Raw genomic sequence first — 20,169 nt, 5'->3', positions numbered from 1 at the left:
CATCTTCCTGTAAATTTGCCATACAGAGGCTGCAAACCAGTGTTTAGCAAAACATTTCTTTATAATTTAAAGTGCATTTATGCCTGTTAAATTTGAAAAATAGATATATACCACTTTTCTCCAAGAGCAGCATCTCCCTAGCTGTGCTCTAAGGAGCATCACTAGGACTAAAGACAGTGTGACCAGATCGATGTCAACTCCAGTTTCTTTGCACTAGGATTTCATAGATAAGTTAATTGGCACAGGTGCCTTGCACTCTTTAAGAAGAGATTTAATCTTTGAACTTTCTGTAGAGAATCAAGCATCTGAGGTAAAGGACACTCAGGCTTCTGTGCTGGTCCGAGCTCTAGATTCTAATCCATCCAGCATTGTAACTATCATGACACTTATTCCTATTTCTTAAGAGAATACATGTCTATATATTATTATAATTTATAAATTTGCACCCTTTCCTTTCCATAGACCCTTCTTAAGGTGGGTGGGGGGATGTTCCATGAGTAAATAGTTTAAACTTTACTACATGAGGCCAGAAGTCGGTCAACTATAGCCTGTGTCCCTAATCTGGCTCCCCACTGTTTTTTTTTAAGTTTTATTGGAATGCAGCCACGCTCATTCTTTTATGCCCGAGAACTGCAGTGGAGTCACTGTAACAGAGACAGTATGACCTGCAAAGCCTAAGATATTTACTTTACAAAAGAGTTTGTCATCTCCTATGGTATACTGGTAAGAGCTTGGGCTTTCCATCAGTAATTTTAATAGTTGATTCTCACATAATTTCTGGATCTTATTCTGTCTAGAAAACTCCATAGAGAGAGGATTAAAAAACATACTTTAAAAAAAAAAAAACTGTTGTAGTCAAAGAAATTCTTTGTATTAGAATCCAGTTGTCTATGATGGAGTTGACATCCTCCGTGCTTGCCTTAGAACCCTCCGGAGGTTAGTTCTATGGGGCCCCTGACAGTGTGAGCTTACTTTGAATCTCCTGGACAAAATTGGCTTCATGTAGCATAGCAGCAGCAGCAGCATCGCTTTTGGAGAAATCACCATGACTACCATGCCTGTGTGCTCAGTCGCTTCAGTCAAGTCCGACTCTGCAACCCATGGACCGTAGCCCACCAGGCTCCTCTGTCCATGGGATTCTCCAGGCAAGAATACTGGGCTGGGTTGCCATGCCCTTTTCCAGGGGATCTTCCCAACCCAGGAACGGAACCCTCATCTCCTGCATGGCAGGCAAATTCTTTACTGCTGAGTCACCGGGGAAGCCAATAACTATCATACAGACTGTGAAAGCGTATCCTGAAAAAGACCTGGATGCTTCCTCGCTTGGAGTGGGGAATATATTTGTTTCTTGCATGAATTTCTCATAATACCTGATTTTTCTACCTGCCCCTTCCATTCTCTAGACCTCAGTGATGATTACAATACAGTGGTTTTTAGAACTGAGGCTGATAATTGTCTTAACCAAATTAGTCTCTGCATTTCAGTGTCTTGGTGAAACCTCTGATCCCAGCAGCATTTCTCTCTCTCTGAAAACATGAGGTGACATGAAATAGAAATTCACTTGGAATAGATTTGCTGGCGCATGTTTGACAAACTCTAACAGGTATTCTCCAATACGAGAGCAGATATTTAACGAGTCATACTGGAAGGATCTTGTGGATCTTTAGTCATGCCTGTTTAGTGTTTTAGCACAGTGCCCTTCACAGGTATCTCATTTATCTTATATTACATGAACTCTGTGAATTACCTGTATTCTTGTTCCCATATTCCCATTAAAAACATGGGTTACAGGTTGTTTTCCCTGGAAGTAGATGGCATTTGACGTACAAGCTGTTTGTCTGAGAGCAGCACCTGTGACCGGGAGGGGATAGAAACAGGCGGGCAGGGGCCGCGGTTAACCTGCAGTGCAGGCCTGGCAAAGCCTTGACCTCATCCAGTGGGACGTGTATTGATCATCGGAGGAGTCCTATGTCCTGCCAAATTGGTAGTGTCTCTATCCCTCTGCTGGCTTAATCTCCAGGTAACATCGGACAATCTCTGAAAATGAGGCAGATTCTAAGGAGCTGATATTTAGAGGGTTTCCCTTGACTGCTCCTCCCACGGCTCTGGTGTCCTTCCTTGAAGGGGCACCTGCCCTGCATCTTCACATCCACCCAGGACAAGTGTAGGGAATGTCTTTACTGATGGAGTAATTTGACTAACTTCACCCTGCTAGCCATCTAGCTCCAAAGTCACATGCAACCACCACGCTATGGTGTGGTGGCAAATATAGATCTGTTCTACATTTTGAGATGCAGGCTCTAAAGCAGCAAATTGATTTAGCTGAACTGTTTCCAGCATGGTACAGTAAACCTAACTAATAAGAATAATAAAAAAAAATCAAGCTTCAAATATGAATAAACTATTTTAAAACAAGTGATCTAGGGTGCTTTAAAAAAGCATAAGAAGTTTGAAAGAGGGGAAAAATTGGGGAAAGTGCTTATCTGGGGTTTAAAATGTTTTTATTTTTTTCTGATTGGTGAAGTCTCTGTACCCTCTAGGGAACAAAACTTAATAATAACATTTATATTCTGAAAGAAACAAAGCTGCTTGTATAGGCTGAGCTGTGTTATCTAACATTATTATACTCATAAGGCAAAATAAATCCTCTATTTTGCATCCCAGCAAAGGGAGATTGACACTCTTATCTGATGTTCAAATATTTATGGGAGTCATTTCAACAAAGCCTTTAGTTTTCCTTATATTTCTACATTCTGATTTGACACAATGTATTGTACAACCTTGCTTTTGATAAAGGACAATCAGATTTGACTTAGTGTTGCAGAGGAAAACGTAATATTGCATATTTAATAAGAGAACGTGTTAAAAGACGGAGAAATGCCATTTCCATCCATCCATCAGATGTTTATTAGTTCTCTTCTGTGTGTTTGAAGTCAGTTTGTTGGCAAGTGGAATAAGCTTAGCTGAAATACCTATAAATGGGCCTCACGGTACAAGTCAAGTTTGGGATAGTCAACTGAGGTATGTATGAATAGCTTCATGGTAAATGAAAATAAAGTTTATGGAAGTCCTTAAGAAGGTTCAGAGTTATGAAAGATGTATTGAATTGTGCAAAGGACAGCACAAGATCTAAATGTCCTTTAAAACCAAGGATATGAAACTGCAGAACAGATGTGGGAAGGGAGCAGAGCCCACGGGATGGCTGAGTTGGAGGATGGGATCTACGCTGGAGAAACAGGAAACATGTTTGGAGCACGTTTATTAAACATCAAGTACGTGCTATTAGGCTTTGCACTTGCATGAAAGCATAAGACTAGATTAGACCATGTGGTTAGGCAGTGTGTTTTAGGGATGAACATTTTTGGTAAAAAATACTTTTGACCTCCTAGAAAGATGTTATCTGGCTGAATATAGGAATGGTGTGCTTATGTTATTTTCGTTGTGATAGCAAGTAAACAAGCTATTTCAGTGTAAATGCACTTCCATTTCTTAAAGAGTTAATAGGATGCATCTTTTTAAGTTTCTTTTTTTTTTTAATGTGGACCATTTTTACAGTCTTTATTGAGCCTGTTACAACTTTGCTTCTCTTTTGTTTTGGTTGTTTGGCCTTGAGTCATGTGGGATCTCATTTCCGAGATCAGGGATCGAACCTGCACCCCCTGCATTGGAAGGTCAAGTCTTAACCACGGGACCACCAGGGGAGTCCCATCAGGCTATATCTTGTTCACCTCTTACTTCCTAGCACTTACTTAGCACTTACTGAGTCTGAATGTCCAATTAAAACTTTTAAGTGTATATAAATAACTTTAGGAAATTTTCAAAAAAACCTACTTTTATATGCACTACTCTTATTTCTTGGGTGTACAGTGTTTTCCATAAATACATATTTTTCTATATAATTAATGGTTCTGACAAAAATTGGACAAATGTAAAATCAAATACCACCATTCTGACAGCTATTCAACACTGACTAATAATTGATTAAGTGTCAGATATTATGGTCAGGAGATCACACTTATTATCTCACTAACTTTGTGGCTGGGTAAAAATGTGTATTACCCTCATTTTATGCCTCGAAGCATTGAGAGTCATAACAATTTATGTAGGCTACATAAGTAAAAGGAGGATTAACTAAGAAATTAATATACAGGGCTTAGCAGACAGGCCAAAAATTAGGAAGGCCATGATAAATACATGATAAATGTGTGATAAATACATGAAATATATTGTTAAATCTCAATGCTGGGTATGGTCTCATGGTCCATAGAGCTACACACTGATGTATTCCCATCTCACACCATCTCTTCCTTATTGTCCATGTAGCATTCATCAACTTTGCATATTCTTTCATATAGGGAAAAGTCATTATTGGCCTGACTGACAGCCCCAAGCAGGTAACCAAGTGAGTTAGAAGCTACTCTTCACTGCTAACTGTCCCCTGTCAGCCCTGGGTTGTTGTGAGCCTCTTGAGATTTATGGGAGTTGTTGGGATTCCTGTGACCTGAGGGTGAACAGTGAGAATCAAGGTTATCATAGGTGTAAAAGATTTTATCCTCACAACTCCTAATCTCCCATCATAAAAAGACACACCAGAGGGAAGTATCAGATACCTGCTATTAGCTACAGATACCGTTTCTGGAAAGATTTAATTACATTTTGCTAGTCATTTTTTTTTTTTTTCAATGTAATGTCCTTTTTCAATTGGCTGCTTTTAGGGTTTCTCTCTCTTTTTTTTTTTGGATAATTTGTGTATTTAATTCTTTTTGGTTGCACTGGGTCTTCATTGCTATGCTCGGGTTTTTTCTAGTTGCTGCAAGTGGGACTCTGTCGGGGTGCATGGGCTTCTCTTGTTTCAGAGTGCAGGCTGTAGGCACAGGGCTTCAGTAGCGGTGACTCTGAGGTCCTAGCATGCTTGGGTTTCAGTAGTCATGACACACGGTCTTCCCAGACCAAGGACAGAACCCGCGTCCCCTGCATTCACAGGCAGATTACTACCCACTGTATCACCGCGGAAGTCCATATTTTGCTCATCTTTATGTGAACTGTTTGACCAGTTTGGTGTATCTTGTGATTAACTAGATAAATATGGCTAAAAGGAGACAAAAGAAAGAGAATTATCTAATTCAAAAGCAATGTAGATTAATAGAAGAGGGTTATGAGACTTCCACAAGGCTGTTGCTTCAAAATTCTGTAATGTCCTTTACTTCCTATATCCAAATAATCACCATGTCCTGTTTATGTTAGTTACTAAGCTCAAACACCATCATATTTGCCCCCTTTTTTTTGTGGCTGCACCGTGCCTTGCAGAGATCTTAGTTCCCCAGCCCAGAATAGAACTGGGGCCCTGCAGAAGCAGATTCTTAGCCTCTGGACCACCGGGGGGCCCCAAACACTGTCCTCTTTAAGGTGAGTAGTTATAGCAGCCCCGGTTGCTTTTTCCTGCCCTTTAATACCCACACGGCTGCCCCAGTGATCTCTAACTCAGCTTAGATATGTGCTGATATGGTAGCCACTAGCCACATGTGGCTCTTTGATGGAAATAAAATGAATTTAAATTAAATATGACCACGATTTCAATTTCTCAGTCACACTAGCTAGATTTCAAGGGCTACATAGCCACAGAGAGCTAGTGCTCAGCATCTTGGACAAAGCACATTTGTATAATCCAGAAAGTTCTGTGGGATCCAGCTGTGATTTAGATCATGTCATTCTCCTCCTGTGTTTTGTTCAAGTGGCTCCCCATTTCCTGCAAGTGAAAAAACTTAATTCTTCAACATGGTTTCCAAGGTCCTTCCCGATGCCCTCCCCTGCACTGAATCCTGAATTTCAACAATACTGTCATTTGTTACAGTCTTTGAAAATACTGAACATCTTCCTAACTCTGACCTTTCATATTTGCTGTTTCTTTTGATAGGAGTATTTTAGTAATATTTTATACATCTCATCCCTTTTCTTTTTCATGAATATATCACTGTAAGCTTTAAAATTCTTGTTTCCTTTCCTTGTCTTTCTCTACACGTAGACTCAGTTACATGAAAGCAAGGCCATGTCTGTCTTGGCAACTAGCACAATGCCTTGCATATGAGAAACACTCAGTAAAGAGTGAAGGAAAGAGGGATGGAAGGGATAAGATAAAAGGAAGGATGGGAATGAAATGACAGGTTGCTCATCTGTCAGACCTTAGGTCTCACCACCCCTAGCCTGGTCCTTAATTCTATCATTTCCTAAACAAACCCAAGATTTCCTTCATGTATTCCTTTCTGCTGGGGATGCTTTCCCTACATAATCTTCCAGGAAAACCCCTACTCATTCTTCCTGTCCCCAAACAGATGCTGCCGCATCGTGGTGTCATCTTTGACCACTCTCCCTTTTCCAGGTACATCTAGGGACCCTTTCTAGCTGCAGTATAACAATGACTTTATTACAGTGCTTGCCATTTTTCATTGTAAGTAATGAGAAAAACACAACCAGTGTGTCTGAGAGGAGGCTTTGTTCAAGCATTTAGCATCATACTTGAACAAAAGAAGCAGTCACTAAGCCTTTATTGAATTAAATAAAAAATGAAAATTTTACATTAATCTTTTAAATGTAAAGCATTCAGTTTTTTTCATATTTTTGTCATCATATCGGATTTAGAGTTCTCAGTTACAAATGATTATTCTGATGACTCAGGGAGAAAATTAGAATTTCCCTGAAGATATTATGTAAACATTAAAGAATTAATCATGAATTAGATTTTATCTGGGACTCTCTAATTTTGGTCTTGTGACTGCAGAAATTTACACATGGGACTTTGGCTTTATGATGGCATCTTTTCAAGGTATGAGTGAAACAAACTATAAAACAAAACACATGCTCAGAAAATGGGATGTCCTCTGAACCAACAGATTTAGCATCTGAGATTTCTATTTGTGACCCTAAGTACATGAAGGTATCTGAGGATGATTGTTGTAGGTGTATATACTTCATCCTTTGACGGACAGGGAGGCCTGGTGTCTGCAGTCCATGGGGTCGTGAAGAGTCCAACACACCTTGGTGACTAAACAATAACAACAGAATCTTTCAAATACATTATTGTTGTTGTTTAAAAATACCTAGACATTTGTCAGAGTGTCTAACTAGAAATAATGATAAATATTCAGTGTGAATCTGCATTTAAAAAGCAAAAGGAGGACATCCCTAGCAGTTCAGTGGTTAAGACTTCGCCTTCCATTGCAGGGGGTGCAGCTTTGATCAGAGATCGGGAAGCTAACATCCCACATGCCTTGTGGCCAAAAAACCAAAACATAAAACAGAAGCAGTATTGTAACAAATTCAATATAGACTTTAAAAATGATCCACAACAACAATCTATTAAAAAAAAAAAAGCAAAAGGAAATTTACAATGCATTACCTAAGGGGACTAACCTTAAACTTTAAAAGAAGGCAGTCCTATTGTTCTCATTTTTCAGATGAAGAAACTAAGGATAGAAATATAAATTGGCCTCGAGGAGACATTAGCCCAAGAAAAGGGTCTTTCTCTTGAAAAACCATCAGGTGTTTCACAAATAGTGTATTAGTAATAATATAGTCCAGAGTAACTTTTGAAAGAAAATTATTTATCTTTATCTGATTATTAAGATAACTGGTGTAGCTTCTCATGTACCTTCCAGACTTTAATTTACATTCTTCCTTTCTGACACAAGTCACTGGGAGTGAAAAAGGCTCCTTGATATTGGAAGCTTGGTGCTGATCATCCTTAAAATATTCCTGATATTATCAGAGTTTGATGTTCTTTATTGCAAACAAGAAACAGAAATTCAGCAGGGACAGAGGGTCTCTGTAGGTGTGTCCTATAGGGGCAAGGTTGGGAAGAGGGGGTAGGAGATGCTTTAAATGAACAAATGAATGACTGTATATACACATATAATATTTGTATGTTGACAGTAAAATCTGCCTTATACACACACAAACAAGATACAGGATTTTGTGCCAAATGTTGGTATGAAATGTAAATAGTTGGGCTGATAATTGAGTAAAACATATGACTCAGGTAAAAGTTGTATATTGCAGCAATGCGGAAAGGGTGCTATTTTCCAATATAGTAATATCCAGTTCCCCATTTTGACCTATTCTCAACCACTGCAATAGTGGTATCTTTTAATATTAACTTCTGACCTCTGCAAACTACTCTTGATTACTCAATCAAGAACTGGTGACAAAGTTTGCGCTCATGGTCAGAGCGCAGTAGGTTAAATTAGGTCCCCAACAGAGTGCTAAGCATCTAGGTAGGAATTTCCTCACATCCGTAGCCTTAACTTCACAAGGTACAATGATGAAGTCGTTAGCATTCATTTCTAAGACATACTACTATAGGTTAGAGGAATATTCACATTGAAGCAAACCAGGATAGTTGTTGGAATAAAATGGGAAAGTTGAAATAGGGTGTCTGTGAATATTGATTATCACGGGTGATGCAGTTTCTAAACCATCTTCATTGTTATAGAATGAGAATGTCTGTTTGCAAAATTGCCATCATTAGGATTGGCGTTATTAATAATGTGGTCCAAGGAGCCTGTTTTCTCACATACCATGCCCTACTGTGTTAATAACTTTCTTCTTATTGTGGCAAGATGACTCTCCAAAATATATTCTAGTCTCTTTGAATGAGTTCTGTTGTCTCAAACACATCTTAAGTAAATCTGTAAAAGAACAGCAAATCCAACAGATGTGTATTTTCAAGAAATTAAAATGAAGACTTCAGGGTCCAGGATGATGCGACACGTGTACACCCGTGGCTGACTCCTGTTGATGTATGGCAAAAACCACCACAAAATCTTAAAGTAATTAGCCTCCAATTAAAATAAATAATTTAATTTTTAAAAAATTAATGATTTTTAAAACCCTGAAAGTATTCAGAGAAATGTTCGAGTCAGCACAGAATTTATATAATGTAGAACTCTGTTAATAAATTTGTGATTAAAAAAAGAAATTAAAATGACTTCAATACTGGAGATGCAAACCCTATGACTTTTAAGATGTGAATTAGAAGACATTGAACTTTTCTGTAGATACAGTGGGAACCAAATTCATTCTTTTTTCTTCTGTTCTTATCCCACCTACTCCTTTTCTCACACTTCTTTGGCACGATGTTTCCTGCATAATGACCACCCATGCTCGATAAACGCTTATGCATCTTTCCAACAGTGAGTTATGGAATAACTGTAGTACAAAATTCCAACCAATGTGAAGTAAGAATCAAACAATCTCTTCTTGTTTTGAAGAGCAAAAGTCCAGTAAATGCTTAATTGTAGAATAATAGGAAGGACAACCTTAAGGAAGAGAAGATCAGTGAAGACTCGGGCCAGGTCCCGAAGGCTCCTTGTGGATGAGCACTAAGTGAAGAAACCCAGTATAGCCTCATCAGCTCGGAGTCTATTTTGAAAAAGGTGATGACCGGTATAGATGAACACTATGAAGGGATCGGGCTTCCCAAGTAGTGCTAGTGGTAAAAACCTGCCTGCCAGTGCTGGGGATGTGAGATGTGGTTTGGACCCCTGGGTCAGGAAGATCCCCTGGAGGACAGCATGGCAACACACTCCGGTGTTCTTACACGGAGAATCCCATGGATAGACGAGCCTGGCAGGCTGCCGTCCACAGAGTCGCACAGAGTCAGACACGACTTAGCACGCACTCATGCACATGAAGAGATTTGAAATATTTTTCTAGTGTCACTTGGGAAACTACTAAAGGATGTGAATGGTCGGTTTTATTTATATCTTTCTATTTCTAGTGAAGCGACTTAGCATGCATGCATGCATTTCTAGTTATTCATTTTCACAGTCATTCTGGGCTTAAAGAATTGCCTATTAATTAACCAATTACTTTGCTGTATCTGAGTCATGTATTCATTCATTTATTGCAGAGAACCATTCCGTGAAGTATTAATAGATCCTTTCTCCTACTTATAGATGAGCCTATGAGATTATGACCAATTACACTGTTTCAGTGAGATCTCACAGGTGAGATTCCCCTGAAGGTTATCTGGTTTCTATGTTTCTTCCACTTTATCTGCTGCTATTCAGATAGATACTGGGAATCCTAGAAAACAGTGTGGCTTACTTCTAGTTCTGAGACATTTATGCAAAATCAGTTTATTGTGATCCACACAGTCAAAGGCTTTGGCATAGTCAATAAAACAGAAATAGATATTTTTCTGGAACTCTTGCTTGTTTGATGATCCAGTAGATGTTGGCAATTTGATCGCTGGTTCCTCTGCCTTTTCTAAAACCAGCTTGAACATCTGAAAGTTCACGGTTCAAGTATTGTTGAAGCCTGGCTTGAAGAATTTTGAGCATTACTTTTCTAGCGTGTGAGATGAGTGCAATTGTGCGGTAGTTTCAACATTCTTTGGCATTGCCTTTCTTTGGGATTGGAACAAAAACTGACCTTTTCCAGTCCTGTGGCCACTGCTGAGTTCTCCAAATTTGCTGGCATATTGAGTGCAGCACTTTCACAGCGTCATCTTTCAGGATTTGAAATAGCTCAACTGGAATTCCATCACCTCCACTAGCTTTGTTTGTAGTGATGCTCTCTAAGGCCCACTTGACTTCAGATTCCAGGATGTCTGGCTCTAGGTGAGTGATCACACCACTGTGATTATCTGGGTCGTGAAGATCTTTTTTGTACAGTTCTGTTTCTCTTGAGAAACCTGTGTGCAGGTCAGGAAGCAACAGTTAGAACTGGACATGGAACAACAGACTGGTTCCAAATAGGAAAAGGAGTACATCAAGGCTGTATATTGTCACCCTGCTTACTTAACTTATATGCAGAGTACATCATGAGAAATGCTGGGCTGGAAGAAGCACAAGCTGGAATCAAGATTGTCAGGAGAAATGCAGATGATATGCATCTGATATGCATCAAATATGCAGATGATACCATCCTTATGGCAGAAAGTGAAGAACTAAAGAGCTTCTTGATGAAAGTGAAAGAGGAGAATGAAAAAGTTGGCTTAAAGCTCAACATTCAGAAAACTAAGATCATGGCATCTGGTCCCATCACTTCATGGCAAATAGATGGGGAAACAGTGGCTGACTTTATTTTGGGGACTCCAAAATCACTGCAGATGGTGATTGCAGCCATGAAATTAAAAGACACTTACTCCTTGGAAGGAAAGTTATGACCAACCTAAACAGCATATTAAGAAGCCGAGAGATTACTTTGCCAACAAAAATCCGTCTAGTCAAGGCTATGGTTTTTCCAGTGGTCATGTATGGATGTGTAATTTGGACTATAAAGAAAGCTGAGCACAGAAGAATTGATGCTTTTGAACTGTGGTGTTGGAGAAGACTCTTGAGAGTCCCTTGGACTGCAAGGAGATCCACCCAGTCCATCCTAAAGGAGATCAGTCCTGGGTGTTCATTGGAAGGACTGATGTTGAAGCTGAAACTCCAACACTTTGACCACCTGATGCCAAGAGGTGACTCATTTGAAAAGACCCTGATCCTGGAAAAGATTGAGGGCAGGAGGAGAAGGGGATGACAGAGGATGAGATGGTTGGATGGCATCACCGACTTGATGGACATTGGTTTGGGTGAACTCCAGGAGTTGGTGATGGACAGGGAGGCCTGGCATGCTGCAGTTCATGGGGTCACAGGTCACAAAGAGTCGGACACGACTGAGCGACTGAACTGAACTGAACTGACGCAAAATCATGACATCTGAAGAACTTGCCTGGTACACTGGATTCTAAAAATTAAGTCTTTCCTTCGGGTTTGCTGTTAATTTAACCCACCCTGTTTCTCTTTGAAATTATTCTCTGTTAATTGGTGTCAGAAGACAGTCTATATCCGAGTCTTGTAACTGAGTGTGCATTCACGTGTCACTTCAGTCATGTCTGACTCTCCGTGACCCTGTGGACTGTAGCCCGCCAGGCTTCTCCGTGGGATTCTCCAGGCAGGAATACTGGAGTGGATTGCCAATGCCCTCCTCCAGGGAATCTTCCTGACCCAGGGATCGAGCTCACGTCTCATTATGTCTCCTGCATTGGCAGGTGGGTTCTTTACCACTAGTACCACATGGGAAGCCCCATAATTGACTGTGGTTTCCCTTTATTATTCTGATGGAGCTGTGTCTTAGAGTGGAATGAACAGGAGGAGAGAGGAGAAACTGAGGTAGCTGAGTGGATGGTGGCAGCTTAGAGGACCGAGGAAAGCAATGGAGCAGCATAGCTATTGGTGGGGAGCAAGCATCTTCTGAGAGTGTTCCTAAAAATGGCATGTGGGGTGCAGGTTTTTTTTTAAATCCAAACTTGTGTTAAAATGTAACTAATTTTAACTATGATAACAAACACTCATATAGTATTCAACATGAATAAAAAGTGAATGTGTCCAATAATGCTTTGAACTTGGAACAGTCGGTTCATGGGATGGAGATTTGGTCAGAAAAGATGATAGAAAAATGGACACTAAAATGATGCTAGAAGTGCAAGAGCCTCTCCACATGCTCCTTCTCTGTGGCTTTAGTTTATCACTTAACGTGATACCCTCCATGCTTCTGCTTCCATGGATATGAGAACCCAGATGAACTGGTATAGGGAAAGAGAAGCAATAAGTAAAAGGATTGCAGGCTTAAATGTGAAGAGAGGCCCAGGATTCATCAGTAGAAACCTACTGTTTCCAGATAAGTAATGACAACATCAGAGATTTTCAATAGATGTTTATTGAGCACTTGTTATATGCCAAGCACTGCAATAAGTGCTCTATAGGTATTACCTCGTCTACATCTCAGGAAACTTATTATAATTCCCATTTAACAGATTAGGTAGCAAAGGCACAAGATGATTAATAACATGATGAAATCACACCTGTGATTTTTCTTTTATTCATTTTACGAGACACCAATGAGAGAAAGATGCAAAAAGAAAGAGGCACCTAGCACTGCGCCTGGTATACATTTGGTGTTTAATGTGTGCTTATTGACTGTGCTAAGTCTGAATTTTTGAACTATTTAGCAGTTCTGGGCAGCCTTTACCATGAAGTGTACTAGGCTATAAAATATACGAAATGTCTATAAAGGGAGCAAGAGGTGTCTTTATACAGTCGAGGTAGACTTTAAACTGAATTTTAAACTAAGTTGTTTTTTTTCCCCATCAAGTTCCTCCCATTGTTTAATCTTGTAATATTATGACAGTCTTACCTTTGATCTTACTAAAGGGCTGTATTTTATAAATTCTTATGACTCACTCCATAAAGTCTGTCATGAACTGGATCTTTAAAATATGAGAAAAATATTCCTGTCTCTTTTATTTTTTTTCCCATTTATTTTTATTAGTTGGAGGTGAATTACTTTACAATATTGTAGTGGATTTTGCCATACACTGACATGAATCAGCCATGGATTCACATGTGTTCCCCATCCTGATCCCCCTCCCACCTCCCTCTCCATCCCATCCCTCTGGGTCTTCCCAGTGCACCAGCCCTGAGCACTTGTCTCCTGCATCCATCCTGGGCTGGTGATCTGTTTCACCCCTGATAGTATACTTGTTTCAAGGCTATTCTCTCAGAACATCCCACCCTTGCCTTCTCCCACAGAGTCTAAAAGTCTGTTCTGTACATCTGTGTCTCTCTTTCTGTTTTGCATATAGGGTTATCGTTACCATCTTTTTATTTTTATTTTTCATTTATTTTTATTAGTTGGAGGCTAATTACTTCACAACATTGCAGTGGGTTTTGTCATACATTGACATGAATCAGCCATGGAGTTACATGTATTCCCCATCCGATCCCCCCTCCCACCTCCCTCTCCACCCAATTCCTCTGGGTCTTCCCAGTGCACCAGCCCCGAGCACTTGTCTCATGCATCCCACCTGGGCTGGTGATCTGTTTCACTATAGATAATATATATATGCTGTTCTCTCGAAACATCCCACCCTCGCCTTCTCCCACAGAGTCCAAAAGTCTGTTCTGTACGTCTGTGTCTCTTTTTCTGTTTTGCATATAGGGTTATTGTTACCATCTTTCTAAATTCCATATATATATGTTAGTATACTATATTGGGCTTTATCTTTCTGGCTTACTTCACTCTGTATAATGGGCTCCAGTTTCATCCATCTCATTAGAACTGATTCAAATGTATTCTTTTTAATGGCTGAGTAATATTCCATGGTGTATATGTACCACAGTTTCCTTATCCATTCGTCTGCTGATGGGCATCTAGGTTGCTTCCATGTCCTGGCTATTATAAACAGTGCTGTGATGAACACTGGGGTACACGTGTCTCTTTCACATAACTCCCATAACTCTAAAAGAGACAGGGATACACACCAAGGAAATCCCTGTCTCTTTTAGAGTTATGGGAGTTAAATAACACCCAAGTGTTTTTTCCACATTTATGCTATTTATAAACTGGTAAGAAAGGGGCCTTCTCTACCACCTTCCGAGTAGGAAAATTTATGAAGTTTCATTTAATGGGACATGCTGTTATTATCGTGATGTGATGATGATGAACATATCTTCAGCACTTATTAATTACCAAAGACTGATTTATGTTTCATTTTTAATCTTCACAACCAGAGCTGTGATTTGAGTATTATATTTGGCCAGTAAAGAAACTGAGGCTCAGTGTATTTATTAATTATCCTAGAAACAACAATGTATAAATAATAGAGATATACTTTATTCCAGTGTCAAGGTTGTATGGTACAGTTTTAAATAAGGGATTACACAAACAGCGTATTTTTTTTAAATATCAGCTTCCAAAACTCTGTCATTGTTTCCAGTGCTTCTTCTAGGCCAGAAGTGCTAGGCATTTACTGGACAGCAGTCAAATAGCCATGGAGTGTGTTTCCAACCTCGTTTTCTGTGGCCTCTGGGAAATTGGCAGATGCATGACTGTGTGAAATATCAGCAGTGAGATAATAAAATTATTAGAACCCAGCAATGCATGCAAAGTTTATTTATGAATATGATGCAGATAGTGATAATTAATCCTCTGGACATCACTTAGATCTTTTAACAGAGTGTTCATGATATCCAGAGCAAAACACATGTCTATTATTTGACAGTTAAAGGTGGAACCTCATTGGTCTAATCAACAATCATTGTTCCCCAGGATAATGATTTTTAGTCTTTTATTCAGTAATACAACAGATTCAGATGTTTTGCAATGAACACTTACTTCCTCATGCTCAGGATTATTTTGCAAGCACTGTTAATTCAGCTGTGTCTCTAGGTTCTTAAATCCTTTCTGAATTTCTCTAATCATCCTGGGGGTTAGGCAAGGGATTGTTTTATAAATTCCTGGTGTATAGATGCAAGTCAGTGTCTTTGTTTTCTTTATATCTAAGTCTCTTTATACCTGGAGTTATGATCTCTTGGTACATGGTTTTATCAAGGAATTTAGCAACACAGTTTTCAATAAAATTAGTAGTAGTAGTGTTAGTAGCTCAGTCATGTCTGACTCTTTGTGACCCCATGGACTGTAGCCCGCCAGGCTCCTCTGTCCAAGGGATTCTCCAGGCAAGAATAGTGGAGCAGATTGCCTTTCCCTTCTCCAGAGGATCTTCCCGACCCAGGGATTGAACCTGGTTCTCCTGGATCACAAGCAGATTCTTTACTGTCTGAGTTGCAGGGAAGAAGATCCTGTCAATAAAATTAAGCACTTTTTAATATTATTTCAGAATATTTAATGATGCTTGTGATTAGTGTAGGGGATTTACAGGAATGTCTTTTTTCTTAATATTGCATCTGGTATAAGGAGTCGCAGAGAGTCGGACATGACTGAGCGACTGAACTGAACTGATAAGGAGTATGCATATCATTTCAAATGAGTAGATACAGCTAAAGGAGCAAGGAGTTATCCATATCCCTGTATGTCTGTCTGTCCGCTATCCATCCATTTATCCACCCCTCTTTGCTGTTGTTGTTCAGTTGCTAGGTTGTGTCTGATTCTTTGCGACCCCATGGACTGCAGCACGTCAGGCTTCCCTGTCTTTCACTATTTCTTGGAGTTAGATATAGATACAAATAAGTAGATATGCATAAATAGATAAGCATAAAATACATGTATATATGTCTGCAATGGAATCCACTAAAATGTTAACAGTACAAACCTGCAGATGCAAAATTATGGGAAATTTTATTTTTTTCTCATAATAGCATAGTTTTATTCTTGGTGATATAATAAATGTTCACAAGAACACATAAAAAAGGAAAATATGCTTAGCTTCGAATGGCCATGGAGCATGTTTCATATTTAGTGTTAATGGGTACCAATAAATAGATTTCATGTATACTTCTTAGGAGGTCCCCTCGACCATGAAAGGTTTCTTCAGTTCTTCCTCCTAGTTGGTATTGCACATGACCTGGTCTCAGTCTGGGCTTCTGTAGACATGGAGTACCCTAGACTGGGTGGATTAAACAACAAAAATCTGTTTCTCACAGTTTCTGGAGGCTGGGAAGTCCAAGATCAAGGCACCAGCAGATCCACTATATGGTGAGGGCATATTTTCTGGCATGGTTGTCTGCTTGAATCCTCCTTGGCAGAGAGCAGAAGGAGACAGCCTATGCCCCCTTCTTCTTTTCTTTTTTTAATAAAATCATTAATCCCACAGGAGAGCCCTATTCTAATGACTTATTCTAACCCTAATTACCTCCTAAAGGCCTTATTTCCAAATGCTATCACACAGTAGGAGTTAGGGTTTTAACATAAAAATTTAGGGGAGTTCTTTGAGGGTTTCCCAGGTAGCGCTAATGGTGAAGAACCTTCCTGCCAATACAAGAGACATAAGAGATGTGGTCTCTATCCCTGGGTCATGAAGATCCCGTGGAGAAGGGCATGGCAACCCACTCCAGTATTCTTGCCTGGAGTATTCCATGGACAGAGGAGCCTAGCAGGCTATAGTCTATAGGGTCGCAAAGAGTCAGACACAACTGAAGTGACTTAGCATACACGTGCAATCCTTATTTGAACCTCCATTTCGTCCTGTTTTAGTGTATTCTACTGCTTATTTGTGGACCAGTTTTTCTCATGATGCCTTGTGTTTCTTAGGATATTAGTAAATGTGGTAAAAAAGTAATTCCTGTATGATCTTGTTAGTGTTCCCAAGAAACACTTGCCTATAGACATAGAGCATCTTAATGTCTGCCTTATCCGAAAGCTTTCTCAACAGAAAAACTACTAACCTGCCCATTAAAGTTTTAAATCTGCTAAAGTATCTAGACCAATTTTAAAAAATTATTTACCAGAGAATCAGAAAACATCTGATTTCTATGGACAGAGATGAATAGGAAACCTAAATATATACCTTACTTAAAACGATAACAAACCAACAGCAATAGCAACAAAAACACGTACCTATTGTGCAGTCAAATCAAAGTTTAACACAAACACACATTTCCTTGGAACCACCATAAATAATTTGCTGTCTAGCACCATCCTCCTTTGGATTTGAGTTCATTGTTTTATATGGTATTTTGTGGCAACTGCTAATTATCATAAGCTGTCCAATAAAAGTGATGGATTGTCCAATTAACTCTTCATCAGCATCCATTTTTGAAGATGTTACCTATTGAAACTGATGGCAGTTTATGACCTCCATGTTGCATATGTAGCTAATGACTCCTTGGGCAATAATTATTAAGTTTCTTGTGCCTCATTCGGTCATTTTGTTTTACAAATTAGGATGCCATTGAGTTTACCAATTCATTCGGCTTCACAAGTGTGGCTCTCTAAGGATTACTAAAGGTCTGCTGTGGAATGTATAGATCACATAAACACTGAAGTAGATCACAGATGTGTCTGTTTTGTAGGTTTTCCATCGACCGGCACACTGACCTGGAGAGACAATTCAACATTAATGCTGATGATGGGAAGATAACGCTTGCAACACCGCTGGACAGAGAATTAAGTGTGTGGCACAACATAACAATCATTGCTACCGAAATCAGTAAGTGCCCGGGTTTGTTCATTTCTTCCTTGTGTGCCTGGGTTCAATTTATGCCTGGGGTCATACGAGAAGTGGTCCTGTTTCTTTTAGATATTTTGGCATTAGAACTTTTGTTCCCAAGGAGACTTGGAATGCTTCATCTCAACATGAAATAACTTATGCTGTGGTAAATTACCAAAAGGTTGCAATATATGCGGGAAGGAAACATTTTTACATCCAAGTATTCTTGAATCTTATACCCATTATTCGGCCATTAAAAACAATGTTTTGTGTATTAAAATATGGGAAAGATTTAGCATAAAAGGGTAGGTAAAAGTAGAATTCAAAGAACTATAGAGCATAATTTAAATGGACACTAACATTTATATTATATACAATATAAAAACTATTGCTCACATATTTAAGCTATGCATATACACATACACATATACATGCAGAAATTGTAGAAAGAAAATTTACAGTATCAATACATATCATTTTGGGGAGATGAGATTATAGTTTTTTTTTTTTTAAGAATTAATGTGTTTTACACAGTAATCACAGACTATTTAAAATTACATCTTCAATATAAAATTTTTCCTAAATTACATGTGAAAATGTAAGGTTTATTTTTTTTTCAGAAGAGGTTCCAGGGTTGTTAAAATAACATATGTTAGTCTTTCTGCCAATTTTTAATGAGCGCAGCTTCTCAGATCACACTTACTGACACTTCAGTGGAGTCTCTAAACAATAGCTCTGTGGTGAAATTTAGTGCTCTCCTATCTATAAGAACTTGCACTTTGCCTCACCAGTTTTGTTTTTGTTTTTTAATTGTACAGAACTTGCAAAGGGGACATGATGTTCATTTTATTTCCAAGCAAAAGACATTCTGCATGTTATCTGAATATCCTCTTTCCATAAAGGAGATGGAAGGACTTCACAGTTTATACAAGTTCAAGGGAGATGACAGTACATTCTTGAGGGAACTGGGATAGAAGGAATCTGAATAAGGAAACAAAAGTTCCCAGTAAAAAAGATTCATGGGTACACATATGTAAAGGATGTGAGCCCTAAACTCTGCTCTTTGCACTCTCTAAATCTGCTCTGGTTTCACAGCCAATGTCTCTGAGATTCATGATAAACTTGTCTGTAAGAAGAGTAATCTAGACCTTCACGAAAGGCATGGATTTTCCTTGCTCTGAGATGTGGGGGTAATGTCTTCCATGGAGTCTTATTAAAAAAAAAAACCACAACCACTGTGTGAAAAAGTGACCATTCAAGAGTGAAGAATGCTTCTTTTGGCAACCTCAAAGCAGGCAAAGAAACAGCTTAATATGGAATGTAAAAGAAGCACTTTGGAAACTTGGGTGTTCTTCCTTATTAGGAGTACCATTTTCTTCTCTAGTACATTGCTCTGCTATTAGTTTATCCCTTGTAACATTAAGGGATAAAGAAAATTGAGCATCTCATTTGGTAGCTTTGATTTCTTAGCAATGTTGACCTCGTCTAGATGTGAAATGTTTATAATTTACAGTGATGAAGCCGTATGTCACCTTAAGCCTCTGAGAAAAGCTGTATCTATTTAGATTGGTTTGAGGCTATATGAAAATGCTCTAAAGCAGTGGTCTCCAACCTTTTTGGCACCAGGGGCTGGTTTCATGGAAGACATTTTCCATGGATCAGGGGTAAAGTGGAATGGTTTGGGACAATTCAAGCTCATTACATTTATTGTGCCCTTTATTTCTATTATATTAGCTACGTACATAAGCTACTATGTACATCACCTACTATGTCAGCTCCACCTTAGATCATCAGTCATTAGATCTCGGATCCCCAGTCTAAATGACCATAGTTAATGTTAAAGTCTAAAGGCAATAATTACCATTAAAATAATTTTCTCATATATTGAACATAATAACCTACTTGAATATGCCTAAATCTATGACACTTCTTTTTTATGAGTTGGCTGCCTTCATCAAGAAGGCCCTGATCATAAGACTTCATGTAGTCTATTCTGTAGAGTAAAAGGAAATGAATATACAGAATAGGTGGTTAGGAAACATTTCAGGGGCAATCCAGAAACAAAAAACTCTTTTGCAAGGAATCACAGACAAGTAAGGAAGACAGATACAAAAGCAGATGCTCCAGGGTAATGAGCTGTTAACTCTAGGGTGACAAGGGTACCAAGCCCAACAGGGAAGACATTCATTTGTTCGTTCACTCAGTAATTATTTATTGAGTCTTTGGTTCTTGCCAAGCAC

At 39.0% G+C, this 20,169-nt stretch overlaps 1 protein-coding gene across 1 annotated transcript in view; it reads left to right on the top strand.

The window, feature by feature from the left end:
- The window catches only part of CDH8 (cadherin 8), a 390,981-nt gene that overhangs the window by 245,750 nt on the left and 125,062 nt on the right, over positions 1 to 20,169 (top strand). Inside the window, exon 8 of the mRNA XM_043898638.1 lies at positions 17,793 to 17,929. Coding sequence (XP_043754573.1) covers positions 17,793 to 17,929 — 137 coding nt within the window. The remainder of the gene's footprint in view (positions 1 to 17,792; positions 17,930 to 20,169) is intronic.

This window comes from Cervus elaphus, chromosome 4, assembly GCF_910594005.1.
Source record: "Cervus elaphus chromosome 4, mCerEla1.1, whole genome shotgun sequence".
Classification (NCBI taxonomy): Eukaryota; Metazoa; Chordata; class Mammalia; order Artiodactyla; family Cervidae; genus Cervus; species Cervus elaphus.
Note: the sequence above shows the minus strand (reverse complement) of the source record. Positions and strands in the feature narration are given on the sequence as shown.